The 21,684-nt window shown below is 46.7% G+C and overlaps 1 protein-coding gene across 1 annotated transcript; it reads right to left on the bottom strand.

Moving 5' to 3' along the window:
* Window positions 1-17,595: 17,595 nt before the first annotated feature.
* LOC138351628 (uncharacterized) lies at window positions 17,596-20,911 on the bottom strand. The gene is made up of 2 exons (XM_069303626.1): window positions 19,895-20,911; window positions 17,596-19,855 (listed from the first exon to the last, which is right to left on the bottom strand). Exon 2 carries the CDS (start codon window positions 19,633-19,635, stop codon window positions 17,872-17,874), a length of 1,764 nt encoding a protein of 587 aa, XP_069159727.1. The 5' UTR covers window positions 19,636-19,855; window positions 19,895-20,911; the 3' UTR covers window positions 17,596-17,871.
* Window positions 20,912-21,684: the final 773 nt, after the last annotated feature.

Here is a 21,684-nt window from a genome sequence, read left to right as displayed (position 1 = left end):
AGTACCCTCCAGACCCTGAAGTATACTCCGGTCCTGAAAGTACTCTGCAGACCCGGAAGTACCCACCAGACCCTGAAGTACCCTCCACACCCTGATGTACATTCTAGGCCCTGAAGTACCCTCCAGACCCTGAAATACCCTCCAGACCCTGAAGTACACTCCAGACCATGAAGTACCCTCCAGATCCTGAAGTACCCTCCACACCCTGAAGTACATTCTAGGCCCTGAAGTACCCTCCAGACCCTGAAATCCCCTCCAGACCCCGAAGAACTCTCCAGGCCCTGAAGTACCCTCCAGACCCTGAAGTACTCTCCAGGCCCTGTTGTACACTCCAGACTCTGAAGTACACTTTAGGTCCTGAAGTACCCTCAAGTACCCTCTAGACTGTGAAATACCCTCCAGACCTTGAAGTACCCTCAAGGCTTTGAAGTACCCTACAGACCCTGAAGTACCCTCCAGGCCCTTAAGTACACTCCAGGTCCTGAAGACCACTCCAGGCTCTGAAGTACCCTCCAGACCTTAAGTACCCTCCAGACCCTGAAGTAACCTCCAGACCCTGAAGTACACTCCTGGTCCTGAAGAACACTCCAGGCCCTGAAGTACCCTCCAGGCCCTGAAGTACCCTTCAGACCTTGAAGCACACTCCAGACCCTGAAGTACCCACCAGACCCTGAAGTACCCTCCAGACCCTGAAGTACACTCCAGGCCTGAAGTACCCTCCAGCCCTGAAGTACCCTCCAGACCCTGAAGTACCCTCCCGACTCTGAAGTACACTCCAGGCCCTGAATTAACCTCAAGGCTTTGAAGTACCGTCCAGACCGGAAGTACCCTCCAGACCCTTAAGTACTCTCCAGGTCCTGAAGACCACTCCAGGCTCTGAAGTATCCTGCAGACCCTGAAGTAACCGCCAGACCCTGAAGTACACTATCGGTCCTGAAGAACACTCCAGGCCTTGAAGTACCCTCCAGGCCCTGAAGTACCCTCCAGACCCTTAAGTACACTCCAGGTCCTGAAGACCACTCCAGGATCTGAAGTACCCTCCAGACCTGAAGTACCCTCCAGACCCTGAAGTAACCTCCAGACCCTGAAGTACACTTCCGGTCCTGAAGAACACTCCAGGCTCTGAAGTACCCTCCAGGCCCTGAAGTACCCTTCAGACCTTGAAGTACACTCCAGACCCTGAAGTACCCACCAGACCCTGAAGTACCCTCCAAACCCTGAAGTACACTCCAGGCCCTGAAGTACCCTCCAGCCCTGAAGTACCCTCCAGACCCTGAAGTACCCTCCAGACTCTGAAGTACACTCCAGGCCCTGAAGTAACCTCCAGGCCCTGAAATACCCTCCAGACCCTTAAGTACACTCCAGGTCCTGAAGACCACTCCAGGCTCTGAAGTATCCTCCAGACCTGAAGTAACCTCCAGACCCTGAAGTACACTATCGGTCCTGAAGAACACTCCAGGCCCTGAAGTACCCTCTAGGCCCTGAAGTACCCTCCAGGTTCTGAAGTAGCCTCCAGACCCTGAAGTACACTCCAGGTCCTGAAAAACACTCTGGGCTCTGAAGTACACTCCAGATCCTGAAGTACACTCCAGACCCAGAAGTACACTCCATACCCTGAAGTAGCCACAGACACTGAAGAACCCTTTAGACCCTGAAGTACCACTCCAGGCCTTGAAGTACCCTCCAGACCCTGAAGTACCCTCTAGATCCTGAAGTACACTCCAGGCCTAGAAGTACCCTCCAGACCCTGAAGTATACTCCAGGTCCTGAAGTACCCTGCAGACCCGGAAGAACCCTTCAGACCCTGAAGTACACTCCAGGCCTTGAAGTACCCTCCAGACCCTGAAGTACCCTCTACACCCTGAAGTAAACTCCAGGCCTAGAAGTACCCTCCAGACCCTGAAGTATACCCGAGGTCCTGAAGTACCCTGCAGACCCGGAAGTACCCACCAGACCCTGAAGTACCCTCCACACCCTGAAGTACACTCTAGGCCCTTGAAGTAAGGAGAGGACGGGTGATCACATTAGTAGATGGAGGAGAGGATGGGTGATCACAGCATAGATGGAGGAGAGGACGGGTGATCACAGTAATAGATGGAGGAGAGGACGGGTGATCACATTAGTAGATGGAGGAGAGGACGGGTGATCACAGTAATAGATGGAGGAGAGGACGGGTGATCACAGTAATAGATGGAGGAGAGGACGGGTGATCACAGTAATAGATGGAGGAGAGGACGGGTGATCACAGTAACAGATGGAGGAGAGGACGGGTGATCACAGTAATAGATGGAGGAGAGGACGGGTGATCACAGTAATAGATGGAGGAGAGGACGGGTGATCACAGTAATAGATGGAGGAGAGGACGGGTGATCACAGTAATAGATGGAGGAGAGGACGGGTGATCACAGTAATAGATGGAGGAGAGGACGGTGATCACAGTAATAGATGGAGGAGAGGACGTAGTCCACCACCCAGCCAGGCAAAACTAACTCTATATATCTCGGAAGACCAACAAGCACAAATCCTATTGAGTGACAACGAGATAATAATAATGTACAGAATCTAGCAGCTATCTCTCAGCCCAATAGGAACAACGAAAGAACTTTAAAGTGTTTCTACACAAATACCAGAAGTCTGGTGAATACAAGTGATGCATTGTGTGCATCTGCTGAGGCCGAGACTCCAAACGTCATTGGCATAAGTGAAACATGGGGACGAGAGGACATTATTGAATGGGAACTCCTTCTCCTAGGATAATGTCCCTGGGAGGGCGCACGTCTATCCATAGTGACTATATGTACTGTGTACGTCCATACATAGTGACTATAGGTACTGTGTACGTCCATACATAGTCACTATAGGTACTATGCACGTCTATCCATAGTGACTATAGGTACTATGCACATCCATACATAGTGACTATAGGTACTATGTACGTCCATCCATAGTGACTATAGGCACTATGTACGTCCATCCATAGTCACTATAGGTACTATGCACGTCCATTCATAGTGACTATAGGTACTATGCACGTCCATCCATAGTCACTATAGGTACTATGCAGGTCCATCCATAGTCACTATAGGTACTATGCACGTTCATCCAAAGTAATTATAGGTACTGTGTACGTCCATCCATAGTGATTATAGGTACTGTGTACGTGCATCCATAGTGACTATAGGTACTGTGTACGTCCATCCATAGTGGCTATAGGTACTGTGTACGTCCATGCACAGTGACTATATTTATTATGCACGTCCATCTCTAGTGACTATAGTATTGTGCACGTCCATCCATAGTAACTATAGGTATTTTTCACGTCCATCCACAGTGACTATAGATACTATATGTCGGAAAACCTGACACCATTTACTAATATTCTAGTATAATATTATCAATAGGCAGATAATATTGCTGATGGGTTGTATAAACAAGTTAACCCCCATAGAAAATGTAGTCTATAGTGGAATTTTCCGTCAATAGAAATCGGAATATCATTGCTACGTTGCTATAAAATTCACCAGCTATTCTGCTGGGAATTATTCTTAATACAGCAGTCTCGGGACTGTGAATATCATAAAACATTTCACTTGAATCAACCTAATTATTAGTACCAAAGTAGAGAAAATGTAACTTTTCTACCACTACTTGACATCTGGACAAGAGAGGGCGAGCGACAGTGGAGGAAGGTCAGCCATTGTTAATTTTACCAACAACGTCGCTGAAGCAGAACAGCTCCTATAAACTCCACTGGACGAAGTGTTATAGAGAGTAAATTAGTGCTTCCATTATCAACACGCAGTCATCGTCTTCAAAGAAGGGAAGTGTCCAATTCCGAAATCTTATCTAGTCATTCCTGACCAGTAATGTTAGGTAGATAGGATATTTTCCGGGTTACGACATGAGGCAGCGACATAACCCAGGTAATTATTCCTTGGTCATTATCTCATAATCAATATTACAAATATTTCCTCTGATATAACTGTCATATATATAGGATTACTGCTATTATTGCAAGTTCCCGTTGACAGGAACAACTGAAGAGGAAGCAGGAGAGTAACCTGGTACTTCAGTACATGAGTTGTAGGCCAGCCACACCCACAAAGTGGAATGACTGTCTTACCCATCCGTGTTCATACTGGTTGTCTAGGATATATCAACAATAAGATAAGGCCTCCCAATATTAATTACTAATATATGTAGCTTAAAACTGTAGTGAATGTCTGCTAATCAATAATTTTGATTGACTACATATATAAACAATAAACCCCCCTAAAATGTGTAAAGGAGTTGATATGTAAGAATTTGCAGAAATACAGTCCACTTCATCATACAATTTGCTATCGAATATATAAATTACTGTATAATACAAATTCTATATAAATTAAATAAACTTAAATCTCACAGGTCAATTCCTCACACTATGTACGTCCATCGTGACTGTAGGAATTTTGTACGTCCATCCATAGTGACTATAGGTACTGTGTACGTCCTTCCATAGTGACTATATGTTCTATGTACATCCATCCATAGCGACTATAGGTAATATGTACTTCCATCCATAGTGGCTATATGTCCGGTGTATGTCCATCCATAGTGATTATAGGTACTATGTACGTCCATCCAAAGTGACTATAGATATTGTGTACGTCCATCCATAGTGACTATTGGTACTGTGTACTTCCATTCATAGTGACTATAGGTACTAAGCTCGTCCATCCATAGTGACTATAGGTACGATGCTCGTCCATCCATAGTGATTATAGGTACTATGCTCGTCCATCCAGAGTGACTATAGGTACTATGCTCGTCCATCCATAGTGATTATAGGTACTATCGTCTGTGAATGACAGGCTGTGCTTGATGCTGAAGGCGACAAGACTGAATACTTCATTCCCAAGATTCTTCAACAAATTGTAAACATAATGGCACCAGGAACAAGAGAATATTATTTTAAAAATTTTCTTGTACTCATTTCTGTGCCTAAAATCATCAGTGAAGTCAGACATGAATCGAGTGACGAAACTGACAGGCATAGAAACATCGACAAATGTACTGTATATATGACTCCTTACCTTGCGTATACTTGTCATCAAGAGTCAGATGAGTAGAGACCAGGTCAGTCAGGTTGGTCATCACCGTCTGCATACTTTTCACACCTGTAAACAGTTGCCTCCATTAAGATCGTATCCTTACATGTGTTTCTATGATGTGTTCAGCACTAGAGATTATCTTGTGTGCTGGAACCTTATGGTAATGTTTTTATAAGCAGCAAATATTTAGTTTACTAACTCATTAAATAAGTCACAAGAACTGTGAACATAAAAACTTTGAACTTTCCACTTACTCTTACCTTCCTGGACGCCTCGCTGCTCCTCCTGCAGCTGGTGTAGAGCAATCTGGTTAAATATGACGTTAGCTGTCAAGTCCAACTCCTCTGTGTAGCCCATGGTGGCCTCCGGGAAGATGATGTTAGGTATCAAGTGGAATTCCTCCGTGTGGCCCATGGTGGCCTCCGGGAGGATGACGTTAGGTGTCAAGTCCAACTCCTCCCTGTGGTCCATGGTGGCCTCCTGGAAGGCGGCCGACCAGCCCACCAGGACACCGAGGAGAGGCAGCAGACAGACAGACATAACTCTCACCACCACACTCACAATACACACTAACCAACACCCTGCATGACTGCTGGCTGGCTGGCTGGCCACCACGCACTAAGTACACCCGCGCTCAACGCCCACACTGATAAATATACTGGTCAACCAGGAAACTATCCTTCAATATGCCCAGTTCTTACTCATGCTTTTATAAAGAGGAGACGTCAAGAGAGAAAAATGAGCATAAAAGGATAAGAAAGAATGTAGAGATCTGTTACTAAGAAGGTTAAGCTATGAGAACTAAGAGAACTGCGTCTCACAACCAGGGAGGAGTTAACAAACTGAGGGGAATTGATCATAATATCCAAGATACTGAGGGTAATGTACAAGGCGAACAGGGACAACGTGTTTTTATAGAACAAGCGGATGTAAGTTGAAGTTGGAAACCCAAGTTAGTAGAAGAAAGATAAGGACATACTCACACCCTGTATGTGTAGGCAACACGAGGAATGCTCTGAAAGAAGAAGTTGCAGATGCCACCTCTCTTCAAAAATGTTAAGAGATTGCGAACGTGAGAATAGTTAAACTGTCATGCAACAAGTACAAAATGTCCCGAGAAGGCGAGGTTTACAGAGCTATGGTTCACTTACCTTAGTAACACGTCCTCAAACCAAGCCCATTCTATCCAGCGGTCGACCCCAAAGACGCATTCTTCAGTTTTAACATTCTGTTCATTCAAAACAGAGGTTTCAAAGTTTTCTCACATATAAGTTAATATATTATATATTATCAAATTGGATATATTTAGGCATTGGTTAGGTTAGGTCAGATGTTTAGGTTCTGTTGCCGATTATTTGTATTTGTAGTAAGTAGGTAAACAACCCATCCTCGACTCAAGTCCATTACATCCAGCAGTAGACCCCACAGACGCATTCATAAATTTTTACATGCTAATCATTCAAAACGGGAATTTTTGAATGTTATAATATACAAATATATTATAATATTAATTTATATGTAAGAAAATTCCCGTTTTGAATGAACAGCATGTAAAACTTTAAGAATGCATCCGTGGGGTCGACCGCTGGATGTAATGGACTTGAGTCGACGACGGGTTGCATCATTCATAAATAGGGGGTGTGGCGGGTGCATGGAATGGTCTTTGGCCTTCGTTTACGAGGACGCGCTGCCCTTATACACTGATAGGTAAGTACCACCACCCATGCTCACTTCCTCATCACCTCCTTCCCTGCACACACTACCACCACCAACCACACCACCCCCCCCCCCCCACCCTCACAAAACCATCCACTACTTCTTGCACCCATGCTCTACAAATTACAATATAACATCTCCCACTATCCTCCGCCTTCACACCACCAACCACCACTACCCTCCTAATTAACACCATCAACCACCATCACCCACTACCATCCACCACTACCCTTCACCTTCACACCACCAACCACCATCCCCCACTTTCCCTCCACCTTCACACCACCAACCATCATCTATTACTATCCTCCACCTTCACACCATCAACCACCATCCACCACAACGCTCCACCATCACACCACAAACTAACATCCACCACTACCCTCCACCATCACTCCACCAACCACCATCCACCACTACCCTCCACCATCACTCCACCAATTACCATCAACCACTACCCTCCACCATTACACCACCAATCACCATCCCCTACTACCCTCCAATTTCATACTAACAACCACCACCCTCACTACCCTCCACCTTAACACTACCAACCACCACCCCCACTACCCTCCACCTTCAGTCTACTAACCACCACCCTCACTATTCTCCACCTTCACACTACCAACCACCACCCCCACTACCCTCCACCTTCACTCTACTAACCACCACCCCCACTATCCTCCACCTTCACTCTACTAACCACCACCCCCACTACCCTCCACCTTCACTCTACTAACCACCACCCTCACTACCCTCCACCTTCACTCTACTAACCACCACCCTCACTATCCTCCACCTTCACTCTACTAACCACCACCCTCACTACCCTCCACCTTCACTCTACTAACCACCACCCTCACTATCCTCCACCTTCACACTACTAACCACCACCCTCACTACCCTCCACCTTCACTCTACTAACCACCACCCTCACTACCCTCCACCTTCACTCTACTAACCACCACCCTCACTACCCTCCACCTTCACTCTACTAACCACCACCCTCACTATCCTCCACCTTCACACTACTAACCACCACCCTCACTACCCTCCACCTTCACTCTACTAACCACCACCCTCACTACCCTCCACCTTCACTCTACTAACCACCACCCCCACTATCCTCCACCTTCACTCTACTAACCACCACTCTCACTATCCTCCACCTTCACTCTACTAACCACCACCCCCACTATCCTCCACCTTCACTCTACTAACCACCACTCTCACTATCCTCCACCTTCACTCTACTAACCACCACCCTCACTACCCTCCACCTTCACTCTACTAACCACCACACTCACTATCCTGCCAAGTTTACTCAACATCCCACAAAACGTTTTCGCGTTTTCTTAACGTTTTAAAAACGACATTTTATAGTTTTAATCAAGTGTTAAATTACGGTTTATACACGTATTTTGAAAGTTTGTAAGGTGCGTATAAAACATGAGGTCTTGGCATTTTAATAAAGATGTTTTAAATGTTGTGCTATAACGTTTTGGAGCAAAGGGTTTTAAAACATTAATTCTAAATATTAATTATTGGAATTATTAGTTATAATTATCTCTATTGCATTTATATATAAAGAGAGAGAAGAAAGAGAGACAGCAAGAGAGGAGAGAGAGTGAGGAGAGAGAGAGAAGAGAGACAAGAGCGAGAGAAGAGAGACAAGAGCGAGAGAAGATAGAGCGCAACTAGGTAAGTACAACTAGGTGAGCGCAAGTTGTGTTGTTGTGTTGGCGGTGTTGAACAGATGGCTCCCCGGCCATCCCCTCCCCCACACTCTTATCACTCTTTCCCCTCGAGCACCACTTCACGCCCCTTACATCATATTTAGCCGGTCTCCTACCCCATGTGTTCTCATGTGTGGGGGGCCACTCCTCCCCTCAACATACTCATAATAGTAAATAGGTACCTGGGAGTTAGACAGCTGCTACGGGCTGCTTCCTGGGGGGGGGGGGTGTAACAAAAAGGAGGCCTGGTCGAGGACCAAGCCATGGGAAGGCTAAGCCCCGAAATCATCTCAAGATAACCACCACCCCCAATACTGCCACTCCCTCTACCACCACCCCCACTACTGCCACTCCCTCTACCACCACACCGAATACTGCCACTCCCTTTACCACCACTCCCTCTTCAGCCACTCCCACTACCGACACTCCCACTACCACCACCAATACTGTCACTACCTCTACCACCACTACCCAGCTCATGTAGCTGTACTCACGTTGTAGTCACCTAGCATATAGCAAAACTCAATTACGGGCTCACCATAGCCCGTGCTACATGGACACTTCGTTCTGAGTAGCTAAACCTGTAACAACAACAACAACAACATTCCCTCATTACAATCGACTTGAGAATGGTCCAGGACGGACCGACACGTCGTCGTTCCTTCACTTTCTAATGTGTGGTTTAGTCAACATATTTCAGCCACGTTATTGTGACTCCTCGTCTGCAAGTAGAGGAGTAAAAGTAATGAGTTAGCACAGCTAGGTTAGGTACAGGTAGCAGGTTAATACAGCTAGGTGACTACAACGTGAGTACAGCTACATGAGCTGGGTAGTGGTGGTAGAGGTAGTGACAGTATTGGTGGTGGTGGTGGTGGGAGTGTCGGTAGTGGGAGTGGCAGAAGAGGGAGTGGTGGTAAAGGGATTGGCAGTATTCGGTGTGGTGGTAGAGGGAGTGGCAGTATTAGGGGTGGTGGTTATCTTGAGATGATTTCGGGGCTCAGCGTTCCCGTGGCTTGGTCCTCGACCAGGCCTCCTTTTTGTTACAAGGAAGCAGCCCGTAGCAGCTGTCTAACTCCCAGGTACCTATTTACTGCTAGGTAACAGGGGCATCAGGGTGAGAGAAATATTTTGCCCATTTGTCTTCACCTCCACCGGGAATTGAACCCAGAACCTCAGGACTACGAATCCAAAGTCCTGTCCACCCAGCTGTCAGGTGGTAGTGGGAGTGGTAGTAGTGAGTGTGGTGTGGGTAGTGGGAGTGTCGGTAGTTTGAGAGGCAGTAGTGGGAGTGATGGTAGGGGAAGTGGTGGTAGTGACGGTGGTGGTAGTGGGAGTGATGGTAGTGGGTGTGACAGTAGTGGGAGTGTCAGTAAATGGAGAGGCAGTAGAAGGAATGATGGTAGAGGGAGAGGCAGTAGTATGGGTCAGGGTAGTGGGAATTGTGGTAGTAGGAGTAGTGGTAGTGGGAATTGTGGTAGTAGGAGTAGTGGTAGTGGGAGTGGTGGTAGTGGTAGTGTAGGTGACGGTAGTATAAGTGGTATTAACGTGGGTGGTGGTAGAGGGAGTGTTGGTAGTGCGGGTTGTGGTAGTGGAGTGGTGGTAGTGGTATTGGTGGCAGTGTGTGTGGTGGAAGTGTTGGTAGTGGTATTGGGAGGGGTGGTAGTGGGAGTGGTGATAGTGGAAGTGGTGGTAGTGGGTGTGGTAGTATTGTGGGACGTGGTAATTTGGGTGGTGGTAGTGTGGGTAGTGGGAGTAGTGGTAGTGGATGTTGTGTGGGGTGGTGGTAGAGCAACGTTTGGTAGTGGGAGTGGTGATAGTGTGGGAGGTGATAGTGGGAGTGGTGGTAGTGTGGGTGGTGGTAGAGAGAGTGGTGGTAAGGAGAATGGTGGTAGAGGGAGTGATGGTAGTGGGAGTGGTGGTAGTGTGAGTGGTGGTAATGAGGGTGGTGGTAGTGTGGGTGGGAGTGTGGATGCTGGTAGTGGAAGTAGTGATAGTGGGAGTGTTGCAAGTGGTAGTGGTGGTAATGTGGGTGGTGGTAGTGTGAGTAGTGGTAGTAGGAGTGGTGGTAGTTTGGGTGGTTGTATTGTAGTTGGTGGTAGTATAAGTGATGGTGTTACGGCCCTCTCGGGTCGCAACTGGATTCGTACTCTGATGTCGTTAGAGGAAGTTGTATCCGGCCCCAAGCCAGTAGTGGCTTTCAAGGGATGAGATCCGTGACGCAAGTAACTTAAAGGGGAAGGGAAAGAAAGTTAAGAACTTAAGACTATAATTGTTTCCGTCACCAATAAATAATATATAAAAGTTACACAGGGGGAGGGATATTAACACTGCACAAGGGAATTATATACACTATCGTCTTCTCCTGAAGACTCTGGATCCAAACTCTCGGTGCCGAGTCCTCGGTGCTTTCGTGGTCTCTTCGACGACTCCTTCGGTCAAGCTGAGTCTACCCCTGACACAGGCCAGCCAAAACACAGTTCCATTGGGGCACCACCGTGGAGGCCGTCAACCACAAGTCCAGCAGAACAGCTGGCAGGTTCCGGATCAGCAACGCTGGTCAGGCCACTCCACGAGCGATACTAGGGTAGCGCTCTAGTCAGGAGCCTAGCACAGATCACTCTCCTGTCCTCAATACCCCAGTGGTCAATCGTCTCCAGCAGTCGGTCCCGGGTACGACGATCCTTCAATTGCCAACTCACTGGCAGGGTAACACCACAGTGTTCTTCCGGGAGGCGACTCACAGCTGCTGTAGCAAAGCACAAGGTATGGGGACGGCTGCCTTGGGTAGACTGACTCAACTTCCATCACAGCAGTCCCAGGTCGACTCTGTAAGCAGACACGTCATCAATAACAGGGACACACTAAAGCACCTCACTTACAGGCTCAGACACAAACGCCTGACGTATCCACTCCATAGATGGCGCTGTTGTCTGAGCACCACCTCACCAGAGGTCACCAGCGGCTGTGTTGAGCGCTGAACAGGACTGGAAACTCGCCCTCGTAACCAGTACACGTCGTCCTCACCAGGTGTCGTCGTCCGTTTGGAGGGGGTTTCGGGAGCTGACCCACAGATGGCGTGGTCGTCACTGCTCCGTGCTCGGACGCTGGATCCGGGTCCGTAACACCTCCCCACCAAAAAGAATTTGGTTTGGGTTTCTAAAAGGAAAGACACAAACCAAATTAGTATGTGGATACAACTCCACACAGACTCACGTACATTATGAACTGGAGTGATGAGGCTGTCTTGTCCACAGAACTGTTCTACTGGACAATTCCGGCACAACGGGAACTTGCAGATAGAAGGCAATGACCTGCCTGATGTAATCGTCCACATCTCCACTGCGATGTCAAGCAGGGGCATCATCTCACATCTCTCAAGTAAGGATCGGTGTGGACACGATCTGGGGCGACTCGACACTTCCCTATGTCGTGGCACCGATGATGGCTGGACACAGACGGCATTTCTGGTACCGGTCCGGTAGTCCTTCAGGGAGACGGGAACCTGGAATACAGGGGTCTGATAATTCAGAGTGATAGCGACAGTGGGTAAGTCAATACTTACTGCATACGCCTCTACTAGGCTTACACCTAGTTTCAACAGGGCTGCTTGCACACCGAGGATGGCATTCGCTCTGCCACCGTCAGGTCGACCAACGTTCCGTATAACGCTGTATTGAGGCTCAGCTATCACGCGGGGGGTGTCAACCTGTCGGAAACAGTCACTCATATTATCATTTCTCGTACCTCCTGTATCAACCATCACCTTCCAGGCTCCTTCGTCGACTGCAACACTCGCAGTGCATGTCTCTAATCCCTGGGATCTCTTAGCGATTTTCATGGGAGCCATCATCTGTCGGGTCGTCCACCGGTCCTTACTGAGAACACTGAGAACACATACGAGAACAAAACAAAATATCGCTAAGAAACATGGGGCCAATTGAGGGATAAGCTTCCCGAGCCTGCCATGTCCATAACCGGCTATATCCACTAGCCTAGTTTGGACCAAAGAGGGCACTAGACCTTTCGAACACACCTCACATACCTCTGACGTCTGGGGAATCTCTGGCCGGTTCAATGAACGCTGTACAATGCCATACCGCAAGTACACATCCGCCTTCGCTCCAGACTCGTTGGTATCCGTGGGTGCCTGCACACAAGGCCTCTCTTCTTGCTCAGGTACTTCTGCCATCGTAACCTCATGTTCCTTGTCGAGAGAAAAATCAAGAGACACTGCTAGAATATTGTAGACTCTGTTGTCAATCTGTAGGTGAGAGGAAGGATTAAACATACTCAAATCCGGGTCTGTCTTTACCCGGACATTACCACTGCCTGTCGTTACCTCTGACCTTGGTGTTCCGGCCGACTCGTCCGGTCGGCCGGAACCGACCGACTGGACGTTGGTACTAGCCAACGTCCTAGTTGGTACTTGGTGTCGTTGGTACTTGTACTTGGTGTCGTTGGTACTAGCCAACGACACCAAGTCGTTGGCTAGTACCACGTCAATCCCAGCCACAGGGAGGGTATCGACTACTGCCAACACACATGTGCCACTGAAGTAAGGCGATTTGGGCCTTCCCAGTCAAGACTGACTGTATCATGATGGCCCAATTCTCCCTTGGCCACTCCAAAGAGGCAGCGACTTTCTCGAAGGCTGCGAAGAACTTTGAAACTTCCCTCTCGTTGAATTTGGGGACCATTTTGATGTTCCTTACCGGATCGAAACTGCTGGATTCCGTTGTTGGCCTCCGACCACCGCCTAGTCGCAATACTTCTAGTTCATGTTGTCTCTGTCTTTCGTTTTCTTCTCTATCTCGCTGTTCTCTCTCTCGTCTCTCTTCTCTTTCTCGCTCTTCCCTTTCTCGTTTCTCTTCTCTTTCTCGCTCTTCTCTTTCTCGTTTCTCTTCTCTTTCTCGTTCTTCTTTTTCTCGTTTCTCCTAATTCTAAACGCCTCATCTCTAATTCTTTATCTTGTCTCTCTCTTTCCATTTCTAATTTCTTCCATTCTATCTCACGATTTATCTCTAAGGCGCGCATTTTGACTGTAAGCAAGCTAATATTCAGCTCACCTACATCACTGTCAATGTCACTACCTTTATCTTTCTTTTCAGTGGAAGCAACTTCTTCACTTTCCTTGGTACCTAGTGCCTCACTTTCTTGTTTTTCTTCGGCCTTCAAATGCCGGTGAACCTTGGATAAGATCTCCACACGGGAATCACTGGCACGGATCTTTATCTCCAAGTAGGCACTAACTAGCACTAGTTCTGGTTTGCTCAGATATTTTAATCTGGCAAGACAGTCCTCTCTGTTCAGAAAAGCCTGAACATCGTCCAGATCATCGATGGTAGCTTTTTCTGCCATTGTCACAGATGGAACACTTAACTAGCACTTAACACACCGCTCAACTTTAGCACTTCACGCACCGAGCACTGTTCTACGTCAATATTGCACTTTATCGCACCAAACACTGCACTTGCCAATATTGCACGTAATTACTTCGGGCACCGCACTACCCAATATTGCACTGAATCCCAGCGAACACTTCGCTCTGCAATATTGCACTGAATCACGCCGAGCACCGCACTACACAATATTGCACTTAATCGCTTAATCACAGCGAGCACCGCACCGCACAATATCGCACTTGGTCACTCTGAACACCGCATAGGACGTATAACGTCCCAATCGTCACTTACAGGGGGAATTATATACAGGGATTACGCCACTTCACCACCCCTGTCAAACATACTGAACAAGGGGACGGATCCCGCTGGGGATGCCAATTATGTTAAGTATGTTTGACAGGGGTGGTGAAGTGGCGTAATCCCTGTATATAATTGGCATCCCGCTGGGGACGCCAATTATGTTACGGCCCTCTCGGGTCGCAACTGGATTCGTACTCTGATGTCGTTAGAGGAAGTTGTATCCGGCCCCAAGCCAGTTAGTGTGGGTGGTGGTAGAGGGAGTGTTGGTAGTGTGAGTGATGGTAGTGGGAGTGGCAGTTTGGGTAGTGCTAGTGTTGGTGGTTGTAGTGTGGGTGGTGGAATTGGGAGGAGTAGTGGTAGTGTGGTTAGTATTAGTGGGAGTAGTGGTAGTTAAGTTGGGGTAGTGTAGGTGGTGGTAGTGTGGGTGGTGGTAATGTGGGTGGTGGTAGTGAGTGTTGATAATGTGGGTGGTGGTAGAGAGAATGGTGGTAGCAGTAGTGTTGGTGGTGGTAGTGTAGATGGTGATAGTGTATGTAGTGGTAGTGTGGGTAGTGCTAGTGGGAGTGTAGGTGGTGGTAGTAGGAGTGGTGGTAGTGGTAGTGGTAGTAGTGTAGGCAGTGGTAGAATGAGAGTTGGTATTGGGAGTGGTGGTAGTGTGGGTGGTGTTAATGAGTGTGGTTGTTGTTTGGGTGGTAGTAGAGGGAGTTGTCGGAAATCCGACACACAAAATAACATAAGTAACCCATGAAAGAAAAGGAGAATGGGTTATTCTGTGACGTCATACAACAGACGTGTATATATATATATATATATATATATATATATATATATATATATATATATATATATATATATATATATATATATATATATATATATATATATATATATATATCTCATCTTTTTTTAAAACAACAGTCTAGTGTTTAAACTTAATAAAAAAGTATTCATTAGGACTGAATATTCTTTTCAACACCAGGAATATAGCTTAACTCTCTATTCCTTAATCATAAATAGAACCACCAAATATTTTAGGCGGCTTCCCTAGAGGCGTCGTCACGTACGCCTGAGAATCATAAAAAAAAAAAAACATGAGAGTGCTGTTGGTGAATTGCGATACGAGCCTCCCACGACAGATATTTTACTCTGTCATGGAGCTACCACAGCAGTTCTACTACCCAACATAACACTTGAGTATCCGACTGCATTATACTTTTATTATAAATGTGTACACTTAAGTAATATTAGTTAGGTAGCCGGTTATGACTGAGCTTTAAAGCTCAACCAAGTACTTACTCAACATTATACTTCCCTCTTATTCATGTCATACCTGTGCCTTAATATGTTGGTGTGCTTTAACTAATGTCATACATCCCAAACAAGTAATTGTGAGGGAAGTTACTGCAGCAGACAGTTGGCTCCCAACATAATTATAGAAATTTCACCCTGAAGTATATCAAGCCTTGCAGGCCTCCAGGTAGCCGCCATTACGTGGCACTCTGAGGCACAGGGCCACACCCAATCTGATGCTGCCATTACACACCCTTAGTAGGCAACAACTACAGTAACAGCTTAGGCTCTTTTGTGTTTCATACTGTAGACATTTTATTAATAGTTAATAATTTAATTTGCTGTAATAATAGAAGATTAGACTACCATATGTGCTATGATTTATAATATATATCAAAGACTAGGTAAACAATTTGTGGTTTATGAAGGACCCACACCAAAGTGGTTTAAGCCACAAATTGTCCCCCCAAATTATGTGCATAAGTTTTAGCAGGTTGAATCAGAATATACAGTCGACTAACTAACTCAGAAGAAAAATAATTAAATATTAAAGTCAACTGTAAATAAAATAAAGTAAATATTTAATATTCATAAAAAGAAAAAGAAAAAAAAGCCTGCTAGGATTATCCCATAGGAGTGGTGATAGTGTGAGTGGGGTGTAGAGTTGATGGTGGCAATGTGGGTGGTGATTGTTGGAGTGGTGGTAGTGGGAGAGGTGGTAGTGAGAGGGGTTGTTGGAAATTTTCCAACATTAATACATCATTTCTCGTATTATAATATATCACCATTGTATTAATCATAGTGATTACTAACTCTACTAATTTGTAGAACTAACAGAAATTAATATTTTTCTATATGTGCGTCATATACCAAATTCTTCCTACTTAGGATGGCAATATTGCATCAGACAACTTTGCAGAGGTATAAATACTATCCACATGCGAGAGAATTGAAAAATATTCTCGACTTCTGTCAGTATTCTTTACATGAATTACTGACAATACAACCTTTAATGTTCTAATAACAACGTGTTATCATCAAAAAGATCACTACATAACAGTATATCTGTTATCTTAAATTAACATGGAGGAAGCAGAAATTTCTCTCCATTTCTCATTTAATAAGAACGCTGTTCATATTAATTACTATTTGACGAGAATTTAAATAATATCTATTTCCCTATAATTGCAACCCTAGTCTCATTAATTCATTAAGTAGAATATTGTAGAGGTGACCCACGTGTTACAACAATAGTACAGTAATTCACCTGGAACTGTCGTCGTAGGGAGAGGAAGGGCTGGTAGGGTAGGTGGAGCAAGTCTAGGCTCCTCAGGAAGGGTAGGACAGAGGGAATCAATGCCTCTTAGGGGTCCTATGGGCACATATCCTAAGTGCCAGTGGTGCCGGGCAGGCGTCGTCCGCGTTGGGTCACATGCAGTTCAAATCTGGCCCACTCGGCCTGCGCGGGCTGCCGCGCGGGTAGGCCGTGCGCCGTCGTCGTCCACTAATCAGGGCACAGCCCTGCCTATACTGTAAAATGTCTCCTTGGCGGGCACTTTGAATGTGGTTCCCTCTACACTCCTCCCGTCCCTATAGAACAATGGGTATGTTGGAGGGAAAACGTTTCACTATATACAACATGTCTTTTTTGTAAAAAAGTCTGGTTTCATGAATGGGTCCTATTACAATTATTACCCGTATTATCTTTGCACTGTACACGAACATTACGATTATTACCCGTATTATCTTTGCACTATACACGAACTGTTTCAACATTGCATACACTACACTATTCCCTTTCCTTTTTTCTTTTTTTTTTCTTTTCAGCTTCACTCTTAGGAATTTACTCTGTCCTAACAATATTCCTCGCACCGAAGCGCTGCTCCTTGAATGTGAGTCCTTTGACAGAGCAACCCTCTTCCCACATCTCACCCCCAGGATCCCAAGGGAAAGCAATTGGATCTATGCCTTCCAAGAACTGACCAAATGCTAGTTCATTCTTTATTTTCTTCTGAGCCCTCCTTTCCACATTGTGTCTTAACGGGCCCCACTTCCTGTGAGAATTTTGCTTTGCTTCCTGATCCAGACCTGTTTGTTCAGTAGTGGCATGGTCCCGAATTGCCACTTTTGTCCTGCATTGGATTCCTGAAGGAGCCTCACTTGACGAGTTCTCACTTAGCATAACCAAACTCTGCTGGTTGTATGTGTCTGATGTGCTAATGTCCATGTCCCCCCTGTCAGTGTGAGCCGAGATGTCTTCCACACCTCTAGACAATATCTGGTCAGCATCTTGCTCCGATGCCCCTCCTTGGCCTGTTATGCACTGGGTCGGATTTAGACCGAATGAGCCGACCCGGCAGCGTTTAAAGACGAATTCTGGTCCTTGAATGAAACATGTGGCCTGTTGCCCGAGGTGTCCCCGTGCTGGCGGACTGCTTCCTCATCCCTTTCGGATTCCTCACAGTCCCGAGCAAAATGACCCTCTTTTCCACACCTGTAGCACTGAACAGGTCGCCTAGGGGATGGGCTACGGCGATGCTGTGGTGACATAAGAGCAACTGTAAGGTGCCTCAAACTCTCACACACCTGGTCCAATCTCCCGTTGGTCTCTGAGATACCTGCTACCAAGGTGTCCAACTTCGCCTCCACGCCCCTGGAAGATAAAGGATGCGAGCCCGCACTCGATGGTCGGCAAGTGTTGATTCCAAAACCTGAAGAGCTGGTAGCCGGTGACGGGCCTGGGGAGCTGGGAAGGGCGAGTGTCGAGCGCCGAGAAGCGTCATTACTCCTGGGTGGCCGCTCATACTGGGAGTACCTTCCCACTGCATTCACTCGCACTGCTGGACCTTGGGGCACTCGGTGATGGGAGTCGTATCCTTTGGAACCTGAGGAACCGTGGATCGCTATGGCATTGTGCTGGAAGGTTTGGGCCCGATCGATAGCCTCCTCCATGGAGGAGTTCCTCGCATTGGAAATGTATCCTGCCAGACTCTTATCCTGTAATCCCTGGCCAAATCTCATTACTGCGATTTGTTCCACTTCCCATCGTGGCACATGTTTGTAGGCCCGATGAGCCAAGTGATGGGCCCTATCTGCCCAATCAGCGATATCCTCTTCTGGTTCCTGCTGAGCCTGGTTAAACTTCATCATGGCTACATCCAGAACTTCCCTATCGCCAAATCGCTTGATCATCTTATGCATCATGCGAATATAATCGATCGACGGTTCTCTGTCCAGTAAGCGATTGTAAAAATCACTTGCCTTACCCTTGAGGCACCATCCTAACTGTGTCAATGACGTAGGCCCACTCCAGTCCTTTTCCGAGGCATAAGACGTGAAGCGGCGGTAGAAGGTGGCCCAATCTGACTTCCCATCATAGTCCAACGCCCGAGGTGGTGTGCGGAAGGTCTCTTTCTGTTGGCGATAACCTGTCCGCCTGCTGCGGGATAGAGAGGCATCCGAATCGGAAGTCAGAGAGCTGTGTGACGAGTGTCGAGCTGTCCGTCTCCTTGATCGAGCCGATCGATGGTGGGAGGGGCTCCCCTGCCGAGTACCTTGCTGGCCACTAGCCCTGGAGTAAGCTGGTGACTGAGGTCGACGTCCACGTTGGCTGCTGCTGGTGGCACCCCTAGAGGAGTGGCGGGTTCCCGTTTCGCTGGACGAGGACGATGAACGACTTCCTGCCCCCTGACCTAAGGGCCCGGGGCCCTGTTGGGACGGGTCCACCTCAAACGATATAGCAGCCATCAACTCGGGTTTGACCCGAAGGCGGTTGATATCATAAATGTTGTCCTCCGTGATCACATGGCGACGCCGAAACTTGATAATGCGAGCGGCCAAGGTATCTCCTACACCCGGTAGCAGCAGCAGCTCAGCAGCCGAAGCAGAGTTTATCTTGATTGGGGCCATTGTGCTAGTGTCGAAAGTTAAAGCTCCAATATCTCGTGCCACAAACAAAAAAAACAAAAAAACACAGACACCAATGGCCACACTTAAGGTTCCAATGTTCAGAGATAGAGATAAATGTTCCACCAGGAAAAATAAGCACTGCACAGTCAATAATGTAAATGATGGGGCCAGGTGGGGTTCAAGCAACATAAAACACTGCACACTTAATTGGTACCTAAATCCCTTGAGGCTTAGACAAAAACTGGGCACTTACTGCACTTGCAAAACTGGAAAATCTGACATGGCAGGCACTTTGAGGAACTTTAACAAGCAATGTGCCTGATTTTCATAAGCACTGGGCTGAGGGTTCTCAAAAACACTTTTTGCAGGTGAACGTGTGGAACTGTGTGCAGGGCGGATCACCATCCACCTTAAATCTGGTATGAATACAGGGCGGATCACCATCCACCTTAAATCTGGTATGAATACAAACTCACAGGCTCACTTAATGTATCTCTTCCCCTTGAGCCGTTACTTCTGTAGAAAGCCTAGAACAGGTTACGTCTAGCTAACAGTAGAAATGAGAAAATAACAGACCTGTAGCAAGCACCCTGCAGAGCTGGGACCAGCGTCGCTGTAGTAAACACACTGGAGACGGATGCGCTCGGGAACGACAGCCTGAAATCCTCCGCGAGCGGATTCGTAAACAATACAGGTCGGGTATGCTCATGAACGGTGGTCCGTATTCCGTGTGAATGGTGGTACTCGTCTCCCCTTCTTCAAAGAACTTGGGGACCGCGGGAATCGGTGCTTGGGGGACAAGACAATAAAATGCAACAAATCCGGAGAAATAATCCGTATAAAACACTGATAACTGGAACTTATGGAGAATCTTGGGGGATTGCACGAGATGTGGAATAAAACATATGCACAAAAAAAACAGGGGTTGAAATATCTTGGGCACCGCTATTGAACAACGAACCGAAGAACATCTATGGTGCAACCAAAGCCAGTAATTCGAGACTGGAACCGTTGAACACTATCCAAGACGTCTTGACTGAAGTCGGCAGAACGATGATGCAGATATCTTGGCGAGGTCCTCTTGATCACCGCGTGGGAACGTTTACTCACTGCGCCAATGTAGAGGTGACCCACGTGTTACAACAATAGTACAGTAATTCACCTGGAACTGTCGTCGTAGGGAGAGGAAGGGCTGGTAGGGTAGGTGGAGCAAGTCTAGGCTCCTCAGGAAGGGTAGGACAGAGGGAATCAATGCCTCTTAGGGGTCCTATGGGCACATATCCTAAGTGCCAGTGGTGCCGGGCAGGCGTCGTCCGCGTTGGGTCACATGCAGTTCAAATCTGGCCCACTCGGCCTGCGCGGGCTGCCGCGCGGGTAGGCCGTGCGCCGTCGTCGTCCACTAATCAGGGCACAGCCCTGCCTATACTGTAAAATGTCTCCTTGGCGGGCACTTTGAATGTGGTTCCCTCTACACTATTCATAAGGGAAAGAATTTTCCGTTTCTGCTGAAACATGAGCACGCATGCGCGGGCAAGACGGGTTGAGGGAGGAGGAGGAGGAGACTTGGCCACAAGACATCAGGACAGCAACAAGTACTGAGAGAGAGAGGAGACACTTTCGCAAGCTTCACGATTGACCATTGCAATTAATTGACCCAAGTCAGTGAATTCATAAACATTTCAGGGTCCAGTATACTAATCCAAAATACTGATCCCATTAATTAATCATTGCTAACCCTGATAACATTATATTCCTCAATAAGGAAGTACAGTCAGGTGTTAAACATTATTTACGGCAGTAGAATACTTGCTATTCACAATTAATAATATTGTGTTCATTAAATTTCTCATACACATATTTTCTACAAGTGTATATATTATATAAAATTATAAAAAATCCAAAAACGTAGCTCTATCTTACACATTATTGCACCACATTTATTGTAGTTATGCCAACCAAGCAGAGGTAGGATATTTTAGACTGCAACGGTACTTAGATTTGTACAAATTCAGTCTACACCATTAGCTGCATTTAATAGGTAGAATTATTACCTAGCTAGTACTGTTAGACAGTGCTGGTGAATTATTATTTATGAAGTGCTGACCCTAATTAGGGTGGGATATATAAACCATTTATTGTGTAATTATATTTCGTGACCTATTTCTATGTTCATCTTTGAGTGTTACTGAAGTCACTACCCATCCAAAGCTGATTTTGAGGAGCTAGGCCAAAGAATTC

Source organism: Procambarus clarkii, chromosome 50, assembly GCF_040958095.1.
Source record: "Procambarus clarkii isolate CNS0578487 chromosome 50, FALCON_Pclarkii_2.0, whole genome shotgun sequence".
Classification (NCBI taxonomy): domain Eukaryota; kingdom Metazoa; phylum Arthropoda; class Malacostraca; order Decapoda; family Cambaridae; genus Procambarus; species Procambarus clarkii.
This window is presented reverse-complemented; position numbering and strand designations above follow the sequence as displayed.

Coding starts and splice junctions, on each gene's coding strand:
- LOC138351628 (XM_069303626.1), bottom strand. CDS start 19,635: ATGTTGCTTGAACCCCACCTGGCCCCATCATTTACATTATTGACTGTG.